We start from the raw sequence: 23,683 nt of genomic DNA, 5'->3' as shown, positions 1-23,683 counted from the left end.
AAGCACATGCAATTTTCCTGTACACACGTCCATCTGGACGTGTACATCAATACAAAGTTGTGCTGATATCGACACAGCCCAGCTTGGAATTTGAGTGTGTTCTTCACTGGCATCAGATAAGCTAAAGTCTTACTGCCTACTTCTTCCAGTACCTGGATGGATGCATTACGATCCTGAGCATCTTCAAGCTGTCTGTTTTTCTCATTCAGTGACTTCAACTGCTCATCTGTTGGGTAAGAACACACAGTAGTGAGGTGTCTGTAATAAAAATCCAGTAAGTGGACTGGGTGGACTAGGCAGTATTGCAGCAGCCTCAAATAGTCACTGGGGTCAGAGGCGTTTATTGTGAAGAGAAATATGTAAACCACCATATTACTATTATAATTTTTTCCCCATTAGAACAGAAAATTCCATTAAAAATGCAGACATACATAAGCACAAAACCTCCCTGTTTGCAGAAGTAATAATTGCATTTGATGGTTGAGTATTCAACTCCTATTTAAAACTTAATGTATTTCAACATAACATTGGACTAAAGAATTAAAATCCCGTCCAGTCTTAAGAATGCGCGGTTATACTCACGAAGCTTTTTAACCTCCTCACGGAGAGTTTGACATTCTTGCGTCTCAGTTACAAGCCTCTCCTGACTTTGAGCCAGTCGCTTTTCTACTTCAAAGTACTGTTGTTCTGAAAAATAACAATATTGCCTCAATTCTGCTTCAAAACTGTTATTCTTCTTTCTTCTATTTATCAAGGATCCACATTTACAGACTTTAGACAAAAACAGTATTTGTCAATAAAATATTTTTAAAATACTAAAATAGAATTTGAATAAAAATGTCTTTTTGAAGTTAAAAGATAAATTTTCACACCTAATTAGCATTGTTTAATGCATTTTTAATATGGAAAAATATGTTTCCAGAAATGATCCACAAAATAACAGTTTGATTAATTTTTATACTTCTTGAAAATTTTTATGTAGCTAGAGAGTTATATTAGCACAATCATGCAGTGCACTCAGTTGTGTCAACATAAAGCTTCTTACATCTTTAGATTTAAGAAAACAGGCTACCTCTACACATATACAATGAAAGCCATGTAAGTCTAGGTGTTGAGATTTAATTTGGAAAACGTTTAACAGTTCTTAAAAAAATAACTCTCGAGCTCTATGCTGCATTTCTCATAGCACTAAAAAAAAAAAGAGATTTGAACTTTGATCCACCACCTGAAACACTGTATCACAGAGCTTAACTGTTAAATGCTTTGTTAAACCAGAGTTAATCTATCAGGCACAGTGGACTTCTAGGGAAGTATTGAGAGATTTTTTTATGTATTTTATACTTCCTACCACATTTTAAAATTCCAAATAATGCTGCCTTCCAGCTACATGAGAAAAGCCAGTACATGAAAGAGACTAACGTGCTAGAACTTGTGACTTACCTTAACTTACAGTACGTTTTAATCACTTACTGTAGCCAGACTTTTATTGTGAAAGACAGAAAAGTTGAAGGAAAAATAGAATGTTTATGCCTACTAAGTAAACTAACTTATTTTGTCAGCAATGTCCAGGGCTTACACTCATCTACCCTCCTCCCACTTTACTCCAGCTCTCCACAGCCATCAGTTTCTCCGTGACCACGTAATCTCCAAACCAACACAAAGACTTTGTTTGGATTAGGAGCACTTTATCCGTAAAGGCTGCAGTCTCCGGCGTAGAATTTAAAGGAAAAACTTGGGGAGTCGAGTGAACAAATCAGTACTGTTCCTCAGTACACGAGGATCGAAGCTGACCGAAGCGAGGCACTACCTCTGCAAACATAACGAAAAACGCCCTGTGCGCCCATTTTGGAGGGGCTCTGACCCTGTAGGAGACCTCGAGGGAGCAGCACCACACTCCCCTCGCCGCCCCACGCCGAGCGACCCCACCGGTCCCGCTCCTCCCGTCAGGGGGCCACGACGCTCCCGGCCCGGCCCCCGCTGCCCCTCGCCCCGCGCTCACCGCTGTCCACCTTGAAGCGCTCGTGCCTGGCCCGCAGCCCGTCGATCTCGCTCTGCTGGTCGCCCAGGAAGCGCTCCAGCTTGCCCTGCACCGCCTTGGGCAGCTTGGCGAGCTCGGCCCTCTCCAGGACCTGCTGCAGCACGGCCGCCATCTTGGCGCCGCGCGCGCCGCACCTCCCCGCCCAGCCACCGCCGGGCGCCAGGGAACACGCAGCTTTCCTGCGCGGCGGCCGGCGCGCTGACGGCTGCTTCCGCTTCTGGCCAGGCAGCTCCGTCCGCCATGTTGGGTGAGGCCGCCCCTCCGGTCGCCCCCCGAGCACGGCTAAAATGGCGCCGCGAGGCGTTAAGGTTTTGCGGCTGGGCCTGCCGGGGAACGCTTCGCTTCCACGGGGCGCCCCGTGCGGCCGGGCGCTGCGGCGGCGGGGGGGGGGGGGGGGAACGGCGCTGGGGCTTCTGCCGCACACAGCATGGTGGCCAGCCCTCCCGCTGCGCGCCCCCGTCGGCGGGAGGCGGTGAGGGGGTGGCCGGGGCGGTCCCGGGCAGCGGAGCGGAGCGGAGCCGCTTTTGGCCCGGCGGCGTGGGCTGAGGTGCGGTGCGGTGAGGTGCCGTGAGGAGCGGTTCTGTGCCTGCTGTGTGCATCGGCCTGGCCTGGCCTGACCCGCAGCTGCAGCCCCGCCGGCCCCGGGCTGCTTTCGGCTGCAGGCGCTGCCCCCCCTCCCCGCCCCCCGGTGCCCGCCGACCTCAGCCGCTCCCCGGCAGCTGCTGGGCCAGCCGCGGCGCCTCGGGCCCTTCCCGGCACAGGTCGGCGTGTGCGGGCGCGGTGAGTCCCCTTGTCCCCGTGCCCTCCTGTGGTCCCCGTAAAGACGGCCGCTTGGAGAGTCCACAGCCGCCCTGCTTTTAACTCATAATGATTAGCGTTACATTTGTTCAGGGCAAACGTGCCGCGTAGCAGCTCCCTCCCGGGGGGGACTGAATGTGAAAGCAAACGCCCTCCTTACCTCTGATGCAATGTGATGCAGCAAGAAACTGTTACTTAGAAGCATGTTTTTCCTAGCGTTTTCCTCCAGGGTTTTAAAATAGTTTTCTTTCAAGTAAGGCTCGTGTGTACTTTTCCTTCCGTTTAGAGATTTATATTTTTAAGTTAAAAGGAACTTGAAGATCACAAAGATAGTTAATCTTTGCTACATAAAAATTAATGCATTCAGGATTTTTTATCTGAGACTTACTTTCATGTAACAGATGTAGTTGCCAGCATATACTCTGACTTTGTGCCCTTTGTGCCCTTTGTTTTGTAGGCTGAAAATGCAATACTGAGTCTTAAACGTGCAGCAATGGGTAGAACTTACTTCGCTGAGGAAGCTGTTGGGCAGTATCTTTCAGACCTCAGCACGAAATTTAAACCTTATGTCACTGGCCTGTTAATAGGGCAGGTAAGTTTGTGAAGCTTGTAGCATACCTTTGTGTTAGTAGGAGAAATTCCCCTTAGCTTTAATCATTGTTGTTAAGTCTATTAATGTAATACTGAGCTTGTATAACGCTGCAGGGTCGTGCTATAACTGGAAAGGATGCTATAAAGTGTTTGCAGTGTCAGCTGAGTACTCAAGTCTCCTAAAACTTTTTTCTTTTTTTTTTTCTTTCTGAAAGATATGACACGAAGAAAAGAAACTAAAAATCTCAGTCGTAAAACTTTGCATTAAAACCTTGTTTAGAGTTAAGGCAAATGAATAACGTGAAGGAAGTAGTTTTGTGGCAGGTTATTACAGAGTTTAATGCTACATGCTGTAAGGCAGCTTTTACAGGTATTGTGTTACATAGTATATTGCCAGACTTCATATAACCCTAATGCTGTATTTGTTCATATTGATATTCTTGAAAGTGTTCATCACAAAGAGACTACGTTATTCGGGCTGTTCGAACACCTCCAAAGGAAGAACAGAAGGAAGGCAACACCAGCCCTTCAAAACTGGAGTCCATTGATGAAGAATGGATCACTGCACATGCAAGTCAGGTAGCACAGTGAGTTACTGAAGGGGATGAGAGAAACAAATTTCTGTCACTTCAGTAATCTCTAGCCCCTTTCTCAAAGTAAAGGAACCTTTTTAGGCACACGGTCTGGTATATTAATTAAACCAAAATACTTGTATTTATTGTTTTCAGAGTTTATGATGGAACAGTGACTTGATAGGGCTGAAATGAGAAAATTTGCAAGATACTCTCTTTTCCATTTCAGAGGATGCTGTATGGGAAAAACAGCCTTGCTTATTTTATTTCTGCTCTGTGCATACTTCTCTCACTAGGAATTTTTGGTGTATATATAGTTACACCTCTGTTGGATATCTGATTTCTATTAATACATGTTCTTTTCTATTTTTAAGGTTTCTAGAATGCTTCCTGGAGGTTTACTAGTTCTTGGTGTGTTTATTATTGCAACTCCAGAACTGTCAAAAGACAGTCAAAACGCTTTGCGCAAGGTAAGTAGAGGAAAGAGGAGGAAAGACAAGCATAATTTCAGGTGTGTAGCTGGGTAATTTTTTATTACTGTCTTCAGTAATCGTGGTTGTTTGCTACTTTTAGAAATAAAGCAGCAAAACCTTCAGTTTTGATTTCTGGTTTTGAGATTGAAACCTCAGAAACTGCTGTACTTTGGGACTGTACGGCAGCCTTCATTTGCTAGCTTTCTGTGTCTTAGGGTGTTACTGCAATAGCAATTCTTCAAATATGCTATCTTAAGGTGTTTACTAAAAGTGGGCATTCTATGTTAAAGAGAATACTTTTAAAGTTGCTTATATTAAGCTAAATCTTTGTAGCACAATCATTAGTAACGGTAGCATATTAGCTTTGTGACTGATTGAATTGTTTAGAGGTACTTATAATAGTGCAGGATCGATAGTTCCGGTTTCTTTAAAAGGAATATTTTGTATATAAATGTTGACTTAGTTGTGTGGGGGATTATATTTGAAAACTACTTGCTACCATTTCTAGTAACATGCCTTATTGTTACAGGATCAGAGCTTCTAGTGCTACATTCACTTTTGTTCCCTAGATATAGCTTAATTTTCTTCTTTTCATACGGCAAACATAAGTGATTTTAACATGAGTAAGATTTAAAGCCTTGGGTCCAAGACTGAACGTTGGCAGTAGAATATATTTATAGTGCAGCATAATCAGGTCTCAATATTGATTATTGAAACTAGAAACCAGCATGAGAAGATGATTTGTGTACAGGTGATCAGTGACTGCTGAATTCAAATTTGTTTATTGACTTAATAGCTGTTTTGCACAACTGCCTTTCCTGATCCTTAACCCTTAAGAATAAAGCTCTAATATTTTTTCTAAGGAGAAAAGCATACAAGTTAAATATGTGCTTGGTTCAGTTTAAGAGGAACCTGAATTAAGTTTGCACAAGCAATTTTTTCTTTGGAGTATTAGCCTATGAATCTTTGCTGAAGTTCTTTTAATGTGATAATTTGGTGATGTATAAGCTGTGTTTTCAGTTTATCTATAGTCATGATACTGTTGGGCTTACAACTTCAGTGCAAGGCTATTTACCAGGACTTGTAATGCATTATTTGCGCGGAAAAATCCATAATACTTTTTCTTTTTTTTTTTTTTTAATCTTTAGATAATCTTCTCAATAGAAAAGTCTTTGACTAAAAGAAGGCTCTGGAAACCTGCTGAGGAGGAAGTCTCAGACAGAGCAGCCCTTCAAGTTTGTTCTGCTACAAAGAAGTATCCTTTATTAGCAAGCTTTGACTGAGGCCACTACCCCCAATCTGGTTTTTGTAGTTATTTTTGAATAAAAGATTGTATTAAGATTCCGAGGGTTCGTTTGGCACACAAACCTTAAAAAGCAGTGTGTCTTCTGGTTTGCTCTGTTAACTGCACCATGTCCATTTAACATATGTTGTCTGTGCCTAGTGTAACCAGTCACAAGGTTTGGTATGGCATGGGTAGCTCTCTTTTTCTGGGTATTCTGTATGAGTACCTAGGATAGGGTATCAGACTGCTCATACTAGAAACTATATTTTTCTCTGGATTAAAAGGAAAGGGTGTGCTATATTTGGTACTTTTAATATAGAAACTGCCAGGTGAAACTGTGTGTTCTGTCACCGATAGACATAACTGTTCTTTTTTTTCTTCAGAACTGGAATAGAGAGCAAAGTTTTAGACTGGTAGATGAATTGGGAGGGGAAATTTGTTTGAGTTTGGATAGACCAGTAAGTTGCAATCATAGAGTTTTCTGATTAGCCATAAGTAAGGCTGCTGGTCTTCTCATTGCTGCAAAATTTCTGTGATTTGTTACTATTAGGTTTGTGTGTGGTGGCATCAAACTATGCCTTTCACCAGTTTTCTTGATTTGTATAAAATAAGGGGAGCATCTGAAATACTGTACAACTTAAGATTGCGGTTAAGTGGTGCTCTAATGGTAGTGGGGAAGTGCCAAGCATGTGGACACGAGTGCTGCAGAAGAATGTTACGTCTGTTGATAACAGGATAAGCACAAGAAAAAGCAAGGTTTTCCAGAGAAAAGTGAGAGAAACTAGGACAGATTGCAAATGTGTACATCGGTGGTTGTAAAAACCCGTTGATCTTAGTACTTGTAAGAGATGGGACAGCATCACTATGGTAGTTTGAATTTACAGTCAAATTTATTTGTACTTTTTTTTTTTACACTAATGAAAGATGCGAACTTTCTTCAAAGCATATATTGGAGAAGAATTTACTATATAAAGCATAGAGTAATTGTTCTTATTTGCTTTTTACTTTTCACTGAATCTTTTTCTTTAAGTAGTGAAGAATAGTTTGCCGAACCTATGATGTACAAGATCCAAAGGTAAGTTTGACTTGTGTTTTTGCGCAGCTTTTAATGCATGACAATGTTCAAAAAAGAACAACAAACAAAAAAAACATTGTTAGTTATATACTGTTTTGTATAGACACTTTCTTGCTTATTTCTTTTCTCAGAGTTCAGCTAAACCAGCAGATTGGAAATATCAGAGTGCTCTGTCTGCTTCCTGGTTGTCTTTGGACTGCACAGTAAACGTTAATATCCACATTCCACTTCTTGCTACTTCACCCAACCATGACTTGGAGAAGAATACCAAGGTAACTAACTGGCTGCACCAGTCTTGTATTTAATTTCTACAGTACTTTTTCTGCTGGAAATCACATGAGACAAAGATTTGAATACACAGTGTGAGTAGATGAGTAGGACTAGTAAGCAGGGGATGTTTGACACTATTATTCATCTTTTAAATGTTATCTGAAGTTACTGTAAGCATTCCTAGTATAAAAAATGCTGACACATTTTTTTCTGCTGTGCTTAGTGTTGGCAGATCCCTTTTCTCAGAATTATTGGCAATGTCATGAGGATCCCAATTAAATCTCTTCTGTTTCACCTGGTGGAAGGTTGCACCCAGTTAAAATGGGGGGGGTGGGGTGCTTTTAATACAAATTAACTTTCAATAGAATTTACAAAAATATAATTGTGTGTCGCATCTCTGGGGTAGCACTTATCCATTAAGAAATGAATATTTCAATATATTCTGAATACTTTGTTTTTAAGATTTGGCATAGAAAAATATATAAACATGTTTCAGAGACTTTAAAACCTTCTCAGAGTAACTTTTGAAACGTATTTTTGTAGTCTTCAGCATGATACTGTCCAACTCCTTTAGTGAAGTTCTTTTTATGAGATTTTTGCCTTTGCTTTTTTTAAAGAATGGATTAAATCGATGGTCAAAACAGATAGAGGACAGTGTTTTTCTGATCAATGGACAAGTTAAAGATGATGATGCAGAACTGCTGGAAGGGCAGGTGAGTGCTGTACAACAAGGAATTAAACTCTAATAGATTTGTAGTTAGAACTCCTGGTGTAATAAAACAGTGAATGGGAGGTCTTCTGTACAATATTGGTTGATGTATTTGGCCTCTTTCAAATAAGTAATGCACAGGACTCCCTGTTTTCCCATCCTCACTGCAGTAAATTGCCTCTTCTTCCTCTACTACAGTGAAAGCAATTACTATATGTGAAGCCTGACTAAAAAAATTTCTGTATGTTGTCTCTGGTTTTGTTGCCTCATTAAACAACCTGAGTCAGGTGTAAATGTAGGTGATGAGATTTCTAAGACCTATGTATGTCAAAATGCTCAATAAAGAGTGGCTGCCATGTTCATATCTCCTTTTAGTTTTGTAATTATGTTCTCATGGCTGTTTTCCATAAGTTTTTGTCTCTTAAAAGCTATAAACTAGGGCACACTTTATGCTATTGTGAAGGTAACTGTAAAGTAGCTTGACATAACTGATTCAGGGAGATTTTTCCTATTTCATCTGATGTATTCGTTTTCTCTCAGAAAAAGTTAAGAGGAAATACTCAATACAGCACTCAGATTTCTGATGTCAAGGTTCTGACACAGCTGGTAAGTAGTGCACTCTGATAAAATACAATAAAAAATGAAAGATCGTTCTTCATGTTGTCTAGAAATCCAACTTAATTTATCTTAAGATATTTTCACCCTTGGATATTGGCTGTGAAATTGGCTATGGACAGATTGGAATGCTTTTTGTCTTTGAAATTTTCGTAGTGTGATAGTCATGTTGTGTAAGAGTTGCACAATATAGTTGTGAGGAAAATTTGAACCGCTGGTTAGAGAAATGAAGTCCTACGAACTAATTCAGTTGGTAGTAGGACACCTGTACCTCCCTGCATACATTATGTTCACAGTGACTGCATTCTGATGTTCAGAACGAACCCTGTGCTTTAGTTTGTCATGGCTATCTTTGGACATTTACTTGAATACTTTCAGCAGAAACTCAGTCACTGGATTGGGGTTAAGAAGCAGATCCTGTGAGCTGAATCATAATCTGGAGCTGTCGGGTCTGTGTTAGTTTCCACTCCAGCAGAGCTTATGTTGTGTATGACATTTGAATTAGGTGCCCCAGCCATGTTTGTAAAGTCCAATGTATAGGCATTGTTTTGTAGGCTTCCTTTTGTAAACAGGCCAACCTGGTTTGTCACATAGGATTCTCTAAAGTTGCATCTAGCAAAGCATTTATACATTTATAAAGTGTCATTTTTAAGAATTGAGAGAAACTCATCTACTTTTGTTGTTACATTGCTCCAATGGTTAATTGCTTCAGAGTAAGGAAAGCTTTTTATTTTGACATTATCATAGACTCATAGAATGGTTTGGGTTGGAGGGGACCTTAAGAATTATCTGGTTCCAACCCCCTGCCATGGGCAGGGACACCTCCCAGTACACCTGTGTTCTCAAAGCTACATCAAACCTGGTCTCCACTTCCAAGGATGGAGCATCTGCAGCTTCTCTGGGCAACCTGTTCCAGTGCCTCACCACCCCTATAGTAAAGAATTTCCTCTTCGTATCTAGTCTAAATTTACACTCTTTTAATTTAAAACCATTACGCTTTTTAAAAGGGTTTCCAGTCATGACATGAGTCAGTTAAGCAGTTCATGTGGAAGTTACGAATCCACTTGTTTCCAGGTGTTTTCTTAAAATGCTTTCTAGAATGTACTCATTGTTTTGGTAATCAGGGGAACTATTTGTATGCAGCAGCAGTTCGATACAGTTCTGAACATGACCAGATTTATGATTTATTGCTGACTGATGGGATGGCTTTCAGGATACCCTACGTTATGCTTACTACGTAGTAAATATATAAACCTCTGAATAATAATAAAAAAACTCACAAGCCACTTCCATGGAAGGTTTGAGAAATCCTATAGACACAAATATTTAAATCACAAAAAATGGAATGTCTGGCAAAGTAAATACATCATACATAATGGAAAAGGAGAGAGATTCTCAGTCGTAGCTAACAAAACAAACAAAAACTGACAAATTATGAATGAAGACAGATTATGTGTAAACATCTTAAGGTATGCTATTAATTTCCTAGTTCTGTTTTTTCTTAATCATGCTGCAAGTGCCTAGGTAACAAGATAAAATTGAAACATTTATTTTTCAGTCCCAGGGTTCAAGCCATAGATCAACAGCAACAGTCCAAGTCTGCAGTGGTTCCATAAATCTCAAAGGTGCTGTGAAATGCAGAGCCTATGTACATAACAACAAGCCAAAAGTTAAAGAAGCTGTTCAGGTAGTGAAAAAATGAACTAGCAGTTCATCAGAATTTTTTTCTAAAATATTTGAAGTTTATCATACTGCTTTTTTCTTTGCCAAAATGGTGAGGTCTAAACTGGTGTTGAAACATTCACCTCTTGAACTTACAGATTTGTTTCTGAAATCATCTGTGTGTGTGTGATGGATTCAATTCCTTTCTTGCTTTTAGCAGATATGTCTTCTGTTAATACTGTTCTCTGGTGAGTCTTTGTACAATTTATAAACACGATTAGGCTGTGACAAGTTTTTTTAATTAAGAAAATATTTCAGACTGTATATTTATGTACACATAAATGAGAAAATCCAGTTTTGTTCAGCGTTTTTTCTTGTTTCTTATTAAATCAATGCCTTGTGATTGTCTTTTGTTTGTTTTTAGTAGTAATGCTCAGAAATTTTTAGTTCTAACAGTACTAATTTTTTGTCTGCTTTCATCTTTGCTTTGTTGTTTTCTGGTTTATATTCTTGTGATGTTAGCTGGTCTTTATTGGACTTTTAATTCTCTTTAGAGCTTTTATTGTCTGGAAAACTAATCTTTCAACAAGGGTTTGACCCATGAGGGACTTCTTTTGTTGTTTCTTACTAGTCAAAAGGTTTGCAGATGTCTCTTATATTGCTCATGCTTTGTCTTTTTCTTTGCAGGCTTTGAAAAGAGACATAATAAACACATTGAATGATCGTTGTGAAATCCTGTTTGAGGATCTCATTATAAATGAAGGACCTCACAAAAAAAGTAGGAATTCATGGAAAAATCCATTTACATTTGCAGTGATTTTTGTGTTTTTATAGAAAAATCAGCTGGCATACTGAATTTCCACTATACTTAGAGCAGAGTTAAAAGCAAATGGCACAGTTTCTATTTGGCAGCACTGACTTCTTCTTAAATCTGGAGAATTTTGGTTAAGTTTATATATGTTCATTGGTATCACAGTTTTCGAACAGATTTTTGTTCAGTTCTTCTAACCACAAAATGCAATTTCAGCCTCTTTCTCAATGATTGTGAATTTTGTAACTTTTTTTATAAATCCGTAGTTGAAGCTCCTGTTATTGAGCTTCTAATTGTAACTAGCACATTTGTGCTGTGTGTTTTTTTTAAATCTCTCTATGGTATTCCTATTAATATTGAAATTAAAGATATAAAATTTGTCAAGATTAAAGAACTAGCCGGACGTGGCCTTGGATGTTCTTACATCACCTGTATTATGAACGCTAGTGGGACATGATCTTTGAAGTCCAGTACTTCATCTCTGTTAAATTAAATATGGCATTGTATCTGGTCATTATGGTGTGAAAAAGTATCCTAACTCTCATTTTCAAATTAACTATGCAAATATATCATCCATGTTGGCTCTTCCCACAGAACTTCTAATCACTTCAAATTTCATTTTACAGGCTTGGTATCATTTAAAGAAATAGATCTTACTTCAACACCACTAATAGTTGCTAAATTGCATTGGTTTGAATTTATCAGAGCATCCATCCTAACAGAAGCCAGAACACAATGCAAGTTGATCTCATGAAAATAAAAGTTCTTATCCTGAACATATTAAAAACCGATGGGATATATACAGAGACCAAATCTGCTAGCTCATGCTGGATGATTCTTTAAACTTTTTTGAGACAGTGTAATGATACTGTGTTATCTACTTTTTTAAAAAAAGCAAATATTAGTTGAAATATCTGTTTGAAGATCATATGTAGAGGAAAACCTTGTAGAAGATACCATCTTTTGTAGTGATTTTAGAAAAAATGGAAAAGAAATGGAAACAGGTTGATCATATAAGGAAAAAGAACTTGTGTTCAGAATTATCATTTACTTTAGGGTAACAGTTCTTTTTGGTGTGCTATACCGTTCTACATTACTGTTAGCTAACTTTTATCTAAACTCCGTGCTTTAAAATTGATGCTTTTATTTGCATGCAGTTTTCAGTTTCCTCTTTAGATGGCACCCATGCTTTGTGGCTGTAAGCATGCAATAAAGCAGCCAAGTGTTTGCAAATCCTCTGTGTTGAAATTATATGCTGTCCTGTGTACACTCTTATCTTCAGTCTTTCCCAGAGTTCTTTTGCTAGTTATTGTAAACATGATAAAAGGTCTGTTTAACATTTTATAGTCTGTTTTGGAGGTCTCTCAGATATTTCTGGAGAGAGTAATGTGAAAACATAAATCAGTATAATAGCAGCCAAAACTTTCATAAAATAGTAACAACTAAACAAACCATGCTTGAAATCAGGATTTTTACATGGAAACCTTGAGCAGTTCTTTTGCAATAGCTTTGTTTTACTGTCAGATTAATTAGGAATCTTATCATAACTGGCAAGGCTTTTATTTGGATGGTATTTTTCCCCATTTTCTTTTAGGCTTTGAGAGGGTATATCATGTCTTACCTCAGAGACTGTTTGTCCCTTTTGCTGGATCCAGTGTGATGCTCAGTGATTATAAGTTCGGTGATGAGGCTGCTGGAGAAATTCAGGAACGTTTTGTTGAGATGTTGGACCAGTCTGTGCAAGCTGAAGATATCCATATAGCAGAGGAACTTAACACAGGTAAACAAAGTATCTGAGAACTAGGATAGAAGGCATCTGTGATTACTGAAATGTTGACTAATATCATAGGCCAGTTTTATCCAGATATGGAATGTAGTATGTTTAAGGTTGGTTTACTTGTCAAGCTTAAACATTTTTTTTATATCAATCTAATTACATTTTGTACATATTTCTGAAAAATGGTAAGGGTTCTTGCACCTTCTGAGTTTGGCTTGTAAAAGAACGCTTGCCCTCCAGAAAAAAATACGCTGTTTCATTGCTTGCATTATTTGTGCAACTATGGTTGCAGCTCGTGAAGTTCAGATAGATAGTAGAGGATGAAGCTATTAGCAAAAATAAAATAGTCTTATGTCTTTCAAGAAGTTCTCATGACAAGACCCCTTCAAAAATATCAAGTTCCTTCTTTGTTCTGAGTGTTGTATTTTATGTGCCAAATACAGTGCTTCAAAACTGAAGTTTTGTGGTTCATTCGAAAGGGAAAGAAAATCAACAGAGCTTTTCATCTACTGAATGTCTTATAAGTTTATGATCTGTCTATGAGACTTATATTTTTTAATACAGATATTGTTATAATCTAATTATTGATTTTTTTTCTGAATAATCTGACTTAAATTGTTTCATATTTTTTCCATATGAGTTTTATTTCAATGTTGAAGCCAAATCTGTGAAATGGATCTAGTAATACTTCCTGTCACCTCTTGGAAGAGATTCCTCCCACATGTCATCATGAGCTGCTGCTTAGAGTTTTGTAATCTGAATACAAAAAAAGTCCCGCTGATTCTCAGATAATAGAAGTAAACACTTTTCTTTATATTGATACTTGTGGGCAAAAAAAGGAGATGTTTAGCCAACATGCTCTCAAAGTTCAACTGTGATTACTGATATTCTGTTTGACCTGCTTGTGTACTCAGAGGGTTTTTTGTATTTCTTAATTTGAGAACTAACCATAAATTCGTATGTCTTTCTGAATAAATCAGTATTTCTAGGTGTTAACTAAACCTGTTAGCAGTGAATCTGACTCATCAAGTTGAGAAGTAAAAGATGTGCACAGCTCAAGAGCCTAAAGAAAAAACAGTAAAGCCAATAAAAATCTGCCTTGTATTATAAGAGTAACTTTAGTAATCTTAAAGCTAATTGTTAGTGATCATTAAACAATTAGTGTAACTTAGGGAAGTAAATTAACGTTGTTGTAGCAGCACTACAGGTAGGTGTGTGGGGGGAAACATGATGACTCAGTTTGGTTTTATTGCTTATGTAAGGATGTATGATTTGGAGGTAGGAGGAAAGCATAATTTAGAGTAACAGTAATGCATCACAAAGATTTGATGCCACTAATGTGTCTAAAGTGATGTCCAGATACCCAAACTCACTTTGTCAGCTGTTCTCGTAACTTGCTGGTTATAGAGCTAGGCACATGGTATTTTTTTTAATGTGAATTAAAGTAAACGTATAGAAGAAGAAAGTGGAAAAGCATACTAAAAGGATTTCAGAAAAAAATGAGAGACTGGCCTTGCCCCAGTGAACACCAAAATCTTTGTCTATAAGAATGAGTTCTGTTAATAGTGGTGGTGGCAATAATGCTATGAATGCCATGCTGTTTGATTCTGATGATTATTGTGAAATTATTAGCTTGTCATTTATTAAAATGCCTCTTCACTTTTATTGATGCTAGGAGGCCATTTTAAAAATTAGACCTGTTAGCCGCCTGCTCTTTTTTTTCCCCCCCCAAATATTATCAATTGTAAAGAAAAGCATTCATTTTGCAGTTTGACTTTTATTGGTACTTTGAGATGAAGTTGCTATAGATTGCTTTTGTGGCATTAGAGTTTGGGGGTTCCCTTGTGCGTTCACAGTGCATCATTCTAATATGGGTGGGATTTGTTGTTTCTCAGAGCTTAGAGCTGGCTTTAGTAATGACAGTCAATATTCACTAATGGATATAAAAATTGTTTTGCTGTGAATTTTGACATCTTTATGTTTGTATCCCAATTAATGTGGTTTTAGACACCAACCTTTAATTAACTGTGGAAATTATATCCATTACAAAATTGTGGGGAACCTTTGCTTTTAAAAAGTACTGTTTAAAATTCAAAAAAATGACCAGGCTTTTTAAACGGTGCTCTTTAAAACAGGAAACTTGTAAAGAAGAGCATCCAATCAACGCTGTGAAAAGATTATTTCTTAAGCAGCATTTAGTCAGCACACATGACAAAGATATTTTTGAGAGGGTCAGGTGTGCTTTCTTAATACGGCCTGCTGCTGTATCCTGCAGTTTTATTCTCTCAATTCTTTGAACAGCTCTCTAGCGAGGTCACTATGGGCCATGCTTTAAAATTGTTACTTGGAAAAGAGAAGAAAATGACCTATTTATAATTGAAAGTTATAAACGGCTCTAACACTGTGGTTTCAAGCTATTTAGTACTTTAATACATGCAATTGAAAGCTCTGCATTTATTATTGGCTTTACTAAATCCCTGTTCCTTCTCGGGGTGGGGGATGTTAAATACACTGGGTAGATGAGGTGGTGGTGGTAATCTCCCCCATCTTTGTTAGAAAATTGAAGAATTAATGAAGAATTAAGGATTCATATAACTGGTAATGGAAAGCTTCTGCTTTCAAAAACTCCTTGTGATTTATACCACAGCTGCTTCAAATACAGGCCTTCCATAACTTAATGGCATAAATACCTTCAGTAACTAAATAGCTCGAGGGTTTTCTTTACTGCTTCTTTCCTTTTTTTTTTCCCTGAACAAGTGAGCTTTGCTGCCTTCATGTGCAGCTTCAACAGTTTCTTTCAGAGAGGTGTAACTGTCCTTAAAACAGTAGGTAAAAAAAAGTAAAGGTAGAGGGCACAAACTATCCTTCTTGCTCATCAGAAATAAAGCAGAAGGTAACCTGCTGGATCTAGGCTTCAGCAGGGACCCAAGAAATATGGTCAGCTTCTCTAAAAGTAAGATGCTATTTAGGGAATTGAAAACTATTAAGCACTTTGGAGAGAATATGATGCTCTTATTTTGCTGGTTAAGGTACTTACTTGAAAAGCTATTTTGTAACAGTTAATCACTTATTTAATGTATGCTAGTTGCAGATTTCTGCCTCATATTTTAGGCAGGTGAGGGCGTGTTTTCCTTTGCACAGAAAAAATAATGATGAAACAACATCCTCAAATGGACTTTGAAGTGATGATAATTCCCGTTCAAAAACTCACTTCCATACATTGAAATTTTTTGCCATTATTTTATGTATTTTGTGCAGGTTCCAGAGATGTTTTAAAGCTGTGTTTATGCTTGGTGTGTATGTATATATGTATATCCTGTTAAGTTTCATATCATACAGCATAGCAGTTAAGAACTGTCTATCCTATACAAAGCTGGTCAATTCAGGGGTAGAAATGGCTAAAGACAGGTTGTAAAAGACTAGTTTGAGTGCTTTTTTGAAACTCAAGATCTTGTGCAAGTTAGACTTAAGATTCTGAAGATACATATACATGATTCATCTTAGATGACAGAAACAGCCTATCTGATCACACATTTGGTTTATACATTCCCCAATGTTTTATGATAAAGTACTTTTCCATGAATCATTAGCACATGAATCATAATGGGATGTGCCTTGTATTACTCAGCTATGTAATTTTTTATTAAAGCAGATTGACAACCTCACTCTGGAAATGGGAGATCCATTTATTATTTAGATCAATATTTTGTAGACTTGATATTTGGCACTGCTGTATTTTTTTTTTCCTCTTTGTCTTCGTTTTCAGAACGGGAGCAGTTTGTTAGTCTCTCTCTCATATGTCTGGGGTAGCTGCTGTACCATTTCTACTAGAATAAAACTGTTTTTTCTAACATAAATGTACTTTGTGAAGTTGATATGAAGTTGATAGTATTTTGCATTAACACAAGTATGAAATGCAGATGTTAGCTTTTCACCTGGTATTGTTCACTTGATTTCCATGCAGTTGATATTTGTCCAGTTACTGAAAACACAGATGACACACAACAGAAACAACTGACAAAAGCAACGTTGCTGTTGAAACTGCAACAAAACATAGGTATGTTACTTCACTGTTTCAGCTGTGGCAATCCAGAAATTCTAATGGGTTCCTTTCACTAAAATTTGCTTCCACAGTGGTGGTGTTATTCTCACAGCTGGCAAGATTAATTAAAAAATGTCTTAATCCCTCCTGCTGTCCTAATGCAACAGCTTTTTTAAGATGTGTCCTGATTTCACAGCTGTAGAAGCAGGGTGTTTTGGGGGAGGAAAGAACTGCAAGCTGATATTTGAACAAAACCAGTGCTTGCAGTTTGTTCAGCCTACAAGTTGATACAGAAAGCTTAAGTAGATTTCTTTCTTTGTTGGAGAGCCATCACTTCTATAATTCTGTAGTTGGAAAAACAAAACCACAGTTGAGTGGCTTGTTCAAATAGGCATCCTGAAATTGGCTAGTGACTCATTAAGCTTCTTCTGATGCTGACAAATATGTATGGGCTTGGGTGGTAATTGTCAGACTCAGAAACTGGGGGAAGTGCAGTCACAGAACTCCTCCAACTACAACATCTCCATGATATCCCTTGGTCCAGCTCTCATACATCTGTCTATACTTACTGGAGTTCCCTTTGGTGTGAACTTTGACTGCCTTTTTGTCTTATAATAATTACACTTCAGTCAACAAAACAATATCATTTGCTTTCCATTAATTCTTAAGCCTAGAACATGGCAACTGGAATGGTTAAAGCAGAAGAGTATTAATTTCTGTTTGTTTTGCATATAACCATGTTTTCCTGTGAATCATCAGTCTTTTTTCCTAGTACGTTCTACTCAACTGCATCAGTAACAAACTATTAATAAGAAAATGACTGTTGTTGTACAAAAAGACTTAAGGAGTAGGTGCCACACAGGAAAGGAAAAACTTAGTAACTTTTGTTTCTTAAAGCTTTTTTTTTTTTCGCTAGTCTTCTTCCTTGAATTAAGCAGTAGTGTGGAGTCATAGCATGATTTTATGGGCCAGGACATGGCCAAGTTACTGCAGAATACGCAGCTGGAGTTCTGGAAGGAGCCTGCTCTGATCAGAAATGTTATGTGGTACTTCTATAATTTAATTAACTGAGATTGTAGGTTTTGATTTAGGCTTAGCAGTCGTGTATTTAGCTTTTGGGGTGGCTTTTACTGTTTTTCCTCTTGCTTGTCATTCACATTGACCCTGCCCTCCACACCCTAACTGCTGATGACTGTGCTGCCATTGCCACTCATTGAATTCATTTCTTTTGTTGTTTTTAGGTGTGGTAATAGCAGCTGCTGTTGCAGTCTTTGCATCAATCTTCTCTTTCAATTACTTCAGCGACTGAAGTCAAGAAAAAGAAGCCTCATTGACATATTGATCAGTAATCACACTTACACAAGACTGAAACATCTGGGTTTAATACATTAGTAACTGAGAATTGTTACCTAAATGACACCAGTTAGATATGCAATATAAATTGTAATGATACATTCAGTTACCTTGTTCCAGCACGTAGTTACTATATCAAGTAGCCAGTGAATCAAGTTCTTAAGAAGCTAGATCTGTTACTATGTATAAATTAATAGTACTGTGCTCTAGAAATAGCCCCTAAACCAATACAGAACCTCCATTTTTCTCTAACTTGTTATTTTAATGTAAAATGCTTCTGCTGGTGTTTTTCAGGCTATTGGTAATACTAGCAGAGTTACCCAGTATGGCAATTCTTGCTTTAGAGCTTAAGATTGTTAAGAGAAATCTTATCTCATTAAACTTAATCAGGGAAAAATTAGGTTTTATGAAGCCAACATCTTACCACGTGCATTTTTAGTTAATATTAGTTAACTGTCTTACTAGGTATACAAATAGTTTCTGGTAGACCAATTCAGACTGTAAATACCTTAGTTCAAGACCTGGAGAACTCAGAAATCAGTAAAATATATTGAGCTTCTGGGATATAGATAATGCTGCCTTTTACTTGCTGACTTCTGATGACAATTTCTTTGTCCAGCCCTGATTCAGTCAGCTTTGTCTTAAAATGTTAACTATTTCATCAACAGCTTCATCTAGGCAGCTCTAATTATCTTGTAGATAACTAAGTTGTCAAAATTTGTTTGCTAATCATGATTTTTAGAATATAAGCAGATAATTTTTTGTTATAAGATATTCTCCTGGGTATGTTAGGCAATAACGTTATTGTAAACTTGCCATGAGGAAAGCAGGAGGAAGGAAAAACTCTAGTAAAGATTTGTAAAGGCAATGCATATATGAAATATGATGTTTGTTTGGATCTGAATTAGAATTCCAGATTTTAGGGCATTTTAATACCACTGCGAATTTCTTTTTAGTGTAAAGGTTCTGGAGCACTATGATAAATAAACATTTATGTTCTAAAGCATAATAAAGTATGTATTGATACTTTTATTAAAAGACAACAATGAAAAAGATGCATTTTAAATCCTCTTGTCTCGTCAGTGTATTCTGTTTTCACGTGTTTGTTAAAATTATCTGCTTTGAGTGTTGAGCTGTGTTTTGGAACACAGTGCTGATCTTTTGTGCTCAGTATTGCTCAAGTAGAGCCTCTCAGTGAGAAGTGAGTGTTATAATTGGAAACATTGCTTTCAAGTAAGTCCTTCAGCTGCTGCATATTTTATAGATGCGTGTTATTCTGTGCAAATGAGTGGAATCAGTATACAAAGTGACATTATGCAAAAGCAGTCAATTCCAGCACTCCTGTGGTAGAAGTTGGGTGCTGTCCAGGAAATGAGACGTTTTGAAGCACATTGGTAAATTCACGCTTGGTCTAAAAATTGCTCTACTACAGCCTATATAAGAAGGTAGGGCAGGGTAATAATGGGAAGAAAAAGTTGTTTTTTCCCTACCCATTGTTCTATTTGTCTCATTCTTATCTGGTCTCTGGAGGACCAGGGCTTGATTTCATAGAAGTTCCCTCTTGATTTTTTAAACAAGCATGCTCTTAAACTTGTATCCACTTGATATTTTCTTGCCCAAGTGTGACTGTTGTCTGGCTTAATGGTTAAATCATTCGGTATGAGATTAGAAAACAAAGCGTGATCTTTGTACCCTAAACAACAACAACACAGTCACTAAATTGCACCCCTCTTGCTAGCCTCCAAGTGGAGGTTGCATGCAGTTTCTGTGTACAGCGCCATGAAAGAAATGCAAGAAACTGTCTGCTTCTGTAATGCTTTTTAAAGTTTTCTACTTCAGTCTCAAAATGCCTAGCTTCTCTGTAAAGAGAGACACTCAACTGCAAAGTGCTTCAGTGTCCACCTCAGTGCGTGTTTTTCTGTAGGTGTCTCTTACTCAAAACTAAGCCAAGGAAGGGGGAAGTACAACATTTGAGACACTCGCACCCGAAAGGAAAATTGTCATGAAATGCTCTTCCTATAGATCTTCATTGTGTTTGGCAGCTGTGGTATAAAAAGTACAGCTTGTTTAGACGTTCCATGGATCCCCTTGCAAAGAACTCTCTCTGTTCTCCCTTCCACATGCAGACATATTTCAAAATGTACTAAATGATCTTTATGATGTTATCACATTAATTGTCAAATTAAGCCTTCAGTTTATAATTTACTAGGCATCGAGGATCTATGGTAGTTCAGTATTGTAGTCTGAGGTTGGAAGAAGGCAAAGAAAGAAATTGCCCTTGATGAGCTTTCTGCTTTAATAAAGGAGACTGCATTTTGTAACCATCTGTGCAGTAAGAAAACAATTTAACCCTGTCAAAGCAAAAATGAGTAATTTGACTTGTATCTACAGATTGAGCCTTCCAGTCATCTTGCTGTGAGGAAATAATGGTTGTAGAAGAAAGCAGGTTCTCGCTTGTTTAAGAATTACGGAAGGGATTTCATTGTCTTCTTGCTTCCCATCCCCTTTGCACTGTTAGGCCATTGACAACCTGAGATAATGATTTATTTTAAGGAAAATTAAAAGGTACGTGTTAGAAAAAGGAAAAGCAAACTTCTAAATGTCTATTTATTGACTTATTTAACTTTTGTTCAGGTCTTATGTAGGCACATCCATTTCCTGACGATTAGACAATCTAAAGCTTTCAATTTGTGAAAATCCCATTGTGATTGAAATAGACCTTAATTAACTCATATCCATGTCTGCAAACAGGTTTTTACTTTAATGTGCAAGAGTCTAGAGGAGCTGTTGGAACTTCCATGTCAGGAAATCTGGCTCCTCTAAATGTAGTTCTAAAATTGAAGTTGTGGAGTATTTTAAACAAACTTTATTCTCTCTGCTTGTCCCTTTAATTCATTAGTATTTCTTTTGCTGTGTTTACATCTAGAAGCTTCAATTCTAAGGGCTATCTTTCAGCATGGCAATAACTGACATGCACCTACTAGAGCTTCTACTCTCAGTCTGATCAGCAGTGACACCACCGATAATTAGGCTCCCCACCTTCATTTTTGTATGTGTTGGTGTGCCTGAAGACGTGCAGGGTCTCTGCCACTTTGAGTCAAACAGAAGAATAACTGTAGATTAGGGTAGCAGGAAGGCTGCTCCCATGTGCTTGTTAAAACATTTACTACTTGTTATTCAAGAATCTTCTGTACAGTAAGATGATATTTGAGTGAAGTCTTGCTTTTTGTTTCTAAGTTTCTAGTGTGTGTGTTTTCTTTTCTTGCAGAAATAGGGATGACTGCTGTGATCAGAGCTTTATATGAAACTTAGTCATGAGGTTCTGTTGAGGCTTGGTGTCACATTTCTTCTTTTTTCTTTCTTTTTTTTTTTTTTAAATTACAGGTTGAAGGAAATCCTGCTTAAGCATGCTTAATCTGTCTTTTAAATTGGAGTGTCAGCTTGTTTTTTACAACTAGCTATTAATGTAGTTTCTGGGCTGGTTATTGTTTGTAAGGGTTTTTTGCTTTCAGTCTGGTTTCTCAAAGAAATGAGACTTATGTGATTAGACTGCTGGTGTGCATCTCCTCCTAACTTTTGAACCAAGTTTGATAAAGAGGGAGAGTTCTCAAGAGTGTTAAGCTCCAGCCAGTTATGTGGAGGTTTTCTGGTGTGTAGAGGACAAACTTTTCATACCTCCTGTTTCAAACATTTCATGCAGGACAAATGTCCTGCTATTCAGGGAGCTAGTTTTTTTTCTGATGAACAGAAGGTAATTCGTTATTTTTTGTATAACCTGCTATATTAATATGAGATTTTCAAAATGTTAGGTGTACCTGTGAAGAGGAGCTTTTTGAAAATTTGACATGCTGATGCAAATGAAATACTAAGATGCAGGTGCTTTTAGCTGAGGGGTAAGCATCATGCTTGTTGAAGGGGGAAAAGGTCTGCTGTAAGAGAAGAGAGTGGCGCCAGCTTTATTCCATCAGGACGTCCACCTGAAAAAAACCCTATATCACTCTTGTATTCATTGGTATAAAAAGAACTTTATAACACTGAAATTGTGGAATTTTGGGAAGGTACTGTTTGACACTTCTTGGTGAAATGAAACCATGAATTGCTTTACAGATTGAAAGAGATTGTGTTGCTGAGATATGAAACTTCGTATTGCTTTATTTAAGTGATGTGGGGTTTTGAATGCTCCATTAAAACATTAATCCATAGCAAAACAAAAATAGAAATTCAGGTCAGTAGTATTTTGATGGCCATTAAAATTGGACAAATGAAAAACTGGATTTTTTGTCATTTTTCAAAAATGAGGCATAAGTTGGGTCTTAATCATTTTGTTTAAAAGGTTCTCTGGTGAGTCCTACAGTAACTTTTTACAAGGTTATATTTTTCAGAAATGTTTAGAGCATTATTATTTTGTTGTGCAGATCTTTTGGAAAGTAGTGTGACTTTTGGTTATCCTGTGAATTTTCCATGCAAAGGAAAAGTAGAGGAAAAAAATGTTTAAAAGAGTAATCAGGAGCCTGCTTTTAATGTGGTCATGGAAGTTGAGCTATATGAGTCGTATCACTGCAGCAATAGTTCCTTGATGCTAGTCACTGAATTCCAGCTTGATCCATGTTCAGACTTTTCGATGGTGGGATCCTGACATGAAGCAGAACCGGAAGCTCTTGCTCTAAAGTGATCAAAATTTGAAACTACCAAATCCAATAAAAATCAGTAAGTGAATCAGTTGAGTGTCAAAACTCATCTTTTAAGATTTTGGTTTGGTAATCTCAAATGTTATCAGCAAAACTGTGATCAAGACGTAGATATTTTTATCTTCAGAGCAAGATACAGATACTTCAGTCTTCAAAGTAAAGTTTAGCCTTCAGATTTGCCACAGTGCGAAAGTCACTGAAACATTACTAACGTTTTGCTGTTTTGTATCAGAACTGGAGGAGCTGGATGTCTTTATGCCTACAGGGAGGGGGAGAACCAGTGAATTTATAGTGAATTTACCATGTATCTTCCTCAAACAGGTTTATAAACTGTAGTTCTCTGCAGCATCCCTTTCACTAAAGCTAAAACTTTGAATAAATGTTTACTAATATTTCCCATATTTTTAAGGTTAGGGGTATGTATTGCAAGCATATTTCACGCACCTGATGGCAGGTTTTGAGAGATGTTAAGTTTTATTCAGAGTTATTACATAAGCACAATATACTTTTTCAGTAACTTGCAAATATTTTAAATATTACAGTTCAAAACATACAGCAATGATAAACTGAAATTACCAGCTAATTTGTTTGTGTTAGTGGTTTGGATGACAAAGTTAATAAAAGCGATGAGCTAACTTCCATATTTTCACAATTACTGAAAGTTAAATGCAGAAGCATAAAATAATGTCCTGCCCATGGCAGGGGGTTGAAATTAGATGACCTTTAAGGCCCTTCCAACCCGAACCATTCTGTGGTTCTATGAGATACCTAAGCCATTTAGGAATGCAAGGACTTCAGGCTATTTGTTTGTCCTTAAAACTGCTGGATGAGGTCTTGTTCCTACTGAAGGTGTGGTTGGAGAAGTGAATCTCTTGAGCCAGGCCCCTCCATAATTTCAGAGCCCGGGGATGGCTTTTCTTCTGT

General features: G+C 37.6%; 2 protein-coding genes across 8 annotated transcripts in view; one reads left to right on the top strand and one right to left on the bottom strand.

Moving 5' to 3' along the window:
- TPR (translocated promoter region, nuclear basket protein) overlaps positions 1 to 2,176 on the bottom strand; it is a 44,773-nt gene extending 42,597 nt beyond the window's left edge. For all 3 annotated transcript variants that reach the window (XM_048058997.2, XM_048058998.2, XM_048059000.2), the window contains exons 1-3: positions 2,000 to 2,176; positions 583 to 687; positions 153 to 226 (exon numbers count right to left, since the gene is read on the bottom strand). In XM_048058997.2, coding sequence (XP_047914954.2) covers positions 153 to 226; positions 583 to 687; positions 2,000 to 2,150 — 330 coding nt within the window. In that variant the 5' untranslated portion in view covers positions 2,151 to 2,176. The remainder of the gene's footprint in view (positions 1 to 152; positions 227 to 582; positions 688 to 1,999) is intronic.
- ODR4 (odr-4 GPCR localization factor homolog) lies at positions 2,154 to 19,141 on the top strand. Of its 5 annotated transcripts, none has more exons than XM_048059004.2 (14): positions 2,154 to 2,285; positions 3,294 to 3,428; positions 3,875 to 4,006; positions 4,374 to 4,469; positions 5,621 to 5,727; positions 6,796 to 6,832; positions 6,964 to 7,104; positions 7,720 to 7,815; positions 8,352 to 8,417; positions 9,985 to 10,113; positions 10,776 to 10,866; positions 12,494 to 12,679; positions 16,641 to 16,733; positions 17,960 to 19,141. In XM_048059004.2, the coding sequence occupies exons 2-14, from the start codon at positions 3,330 to 3,332 to the stop codon at positions 18,025 to 18,027; spliced, it is 1,341 nt and encodes a 446-aa protein (XP_047914961.1). In that variant the 5' UTR covers positions 2,154 to 2,285; positions 3,294 to 3,329; the 3' UTR covers positions 18,028 to 19,141. The 5 variants fall into 5 exon arrangements, with proteins under 5 accessions (XP_047914961.1, XP_066857795.1, XP_047914959.1 ...); XM_067001694.1 differs by lacking the exon at positions 2,154 to 2,285 and adding an exon at positions 2,323 to 2,346; XM_048059002.2 differs by lacking the exon at positions 2,154 to 2,285 and adding an exon at positions 2,415 to 2,585.
- The last annotated feature ends 4,542 nt before the right edge of the window (positions 19,142 to 23,683 follow it).

The sequence above is a fragment of the Anser cygnoides genome, chromosome 8 (genome assembly GCF_040182565.1).
Source record: "Anser cygnoides isolate HZ-2024a breed goose chromosome 8, Taihu_goose_T2T_genome, whole genome shotgun sequence".
In the NCBI taxonomy this organism is placed as follows: Eukaryota; Metazoa; Chordata; class Aves; order Anseriformes; family Anatidae; genus Anser; species Anser cygnoides.
Note: the sequence above shows the minus strand (reverse complement) of the source record. Positions and strands in the feature narration are given on the sequence as shown.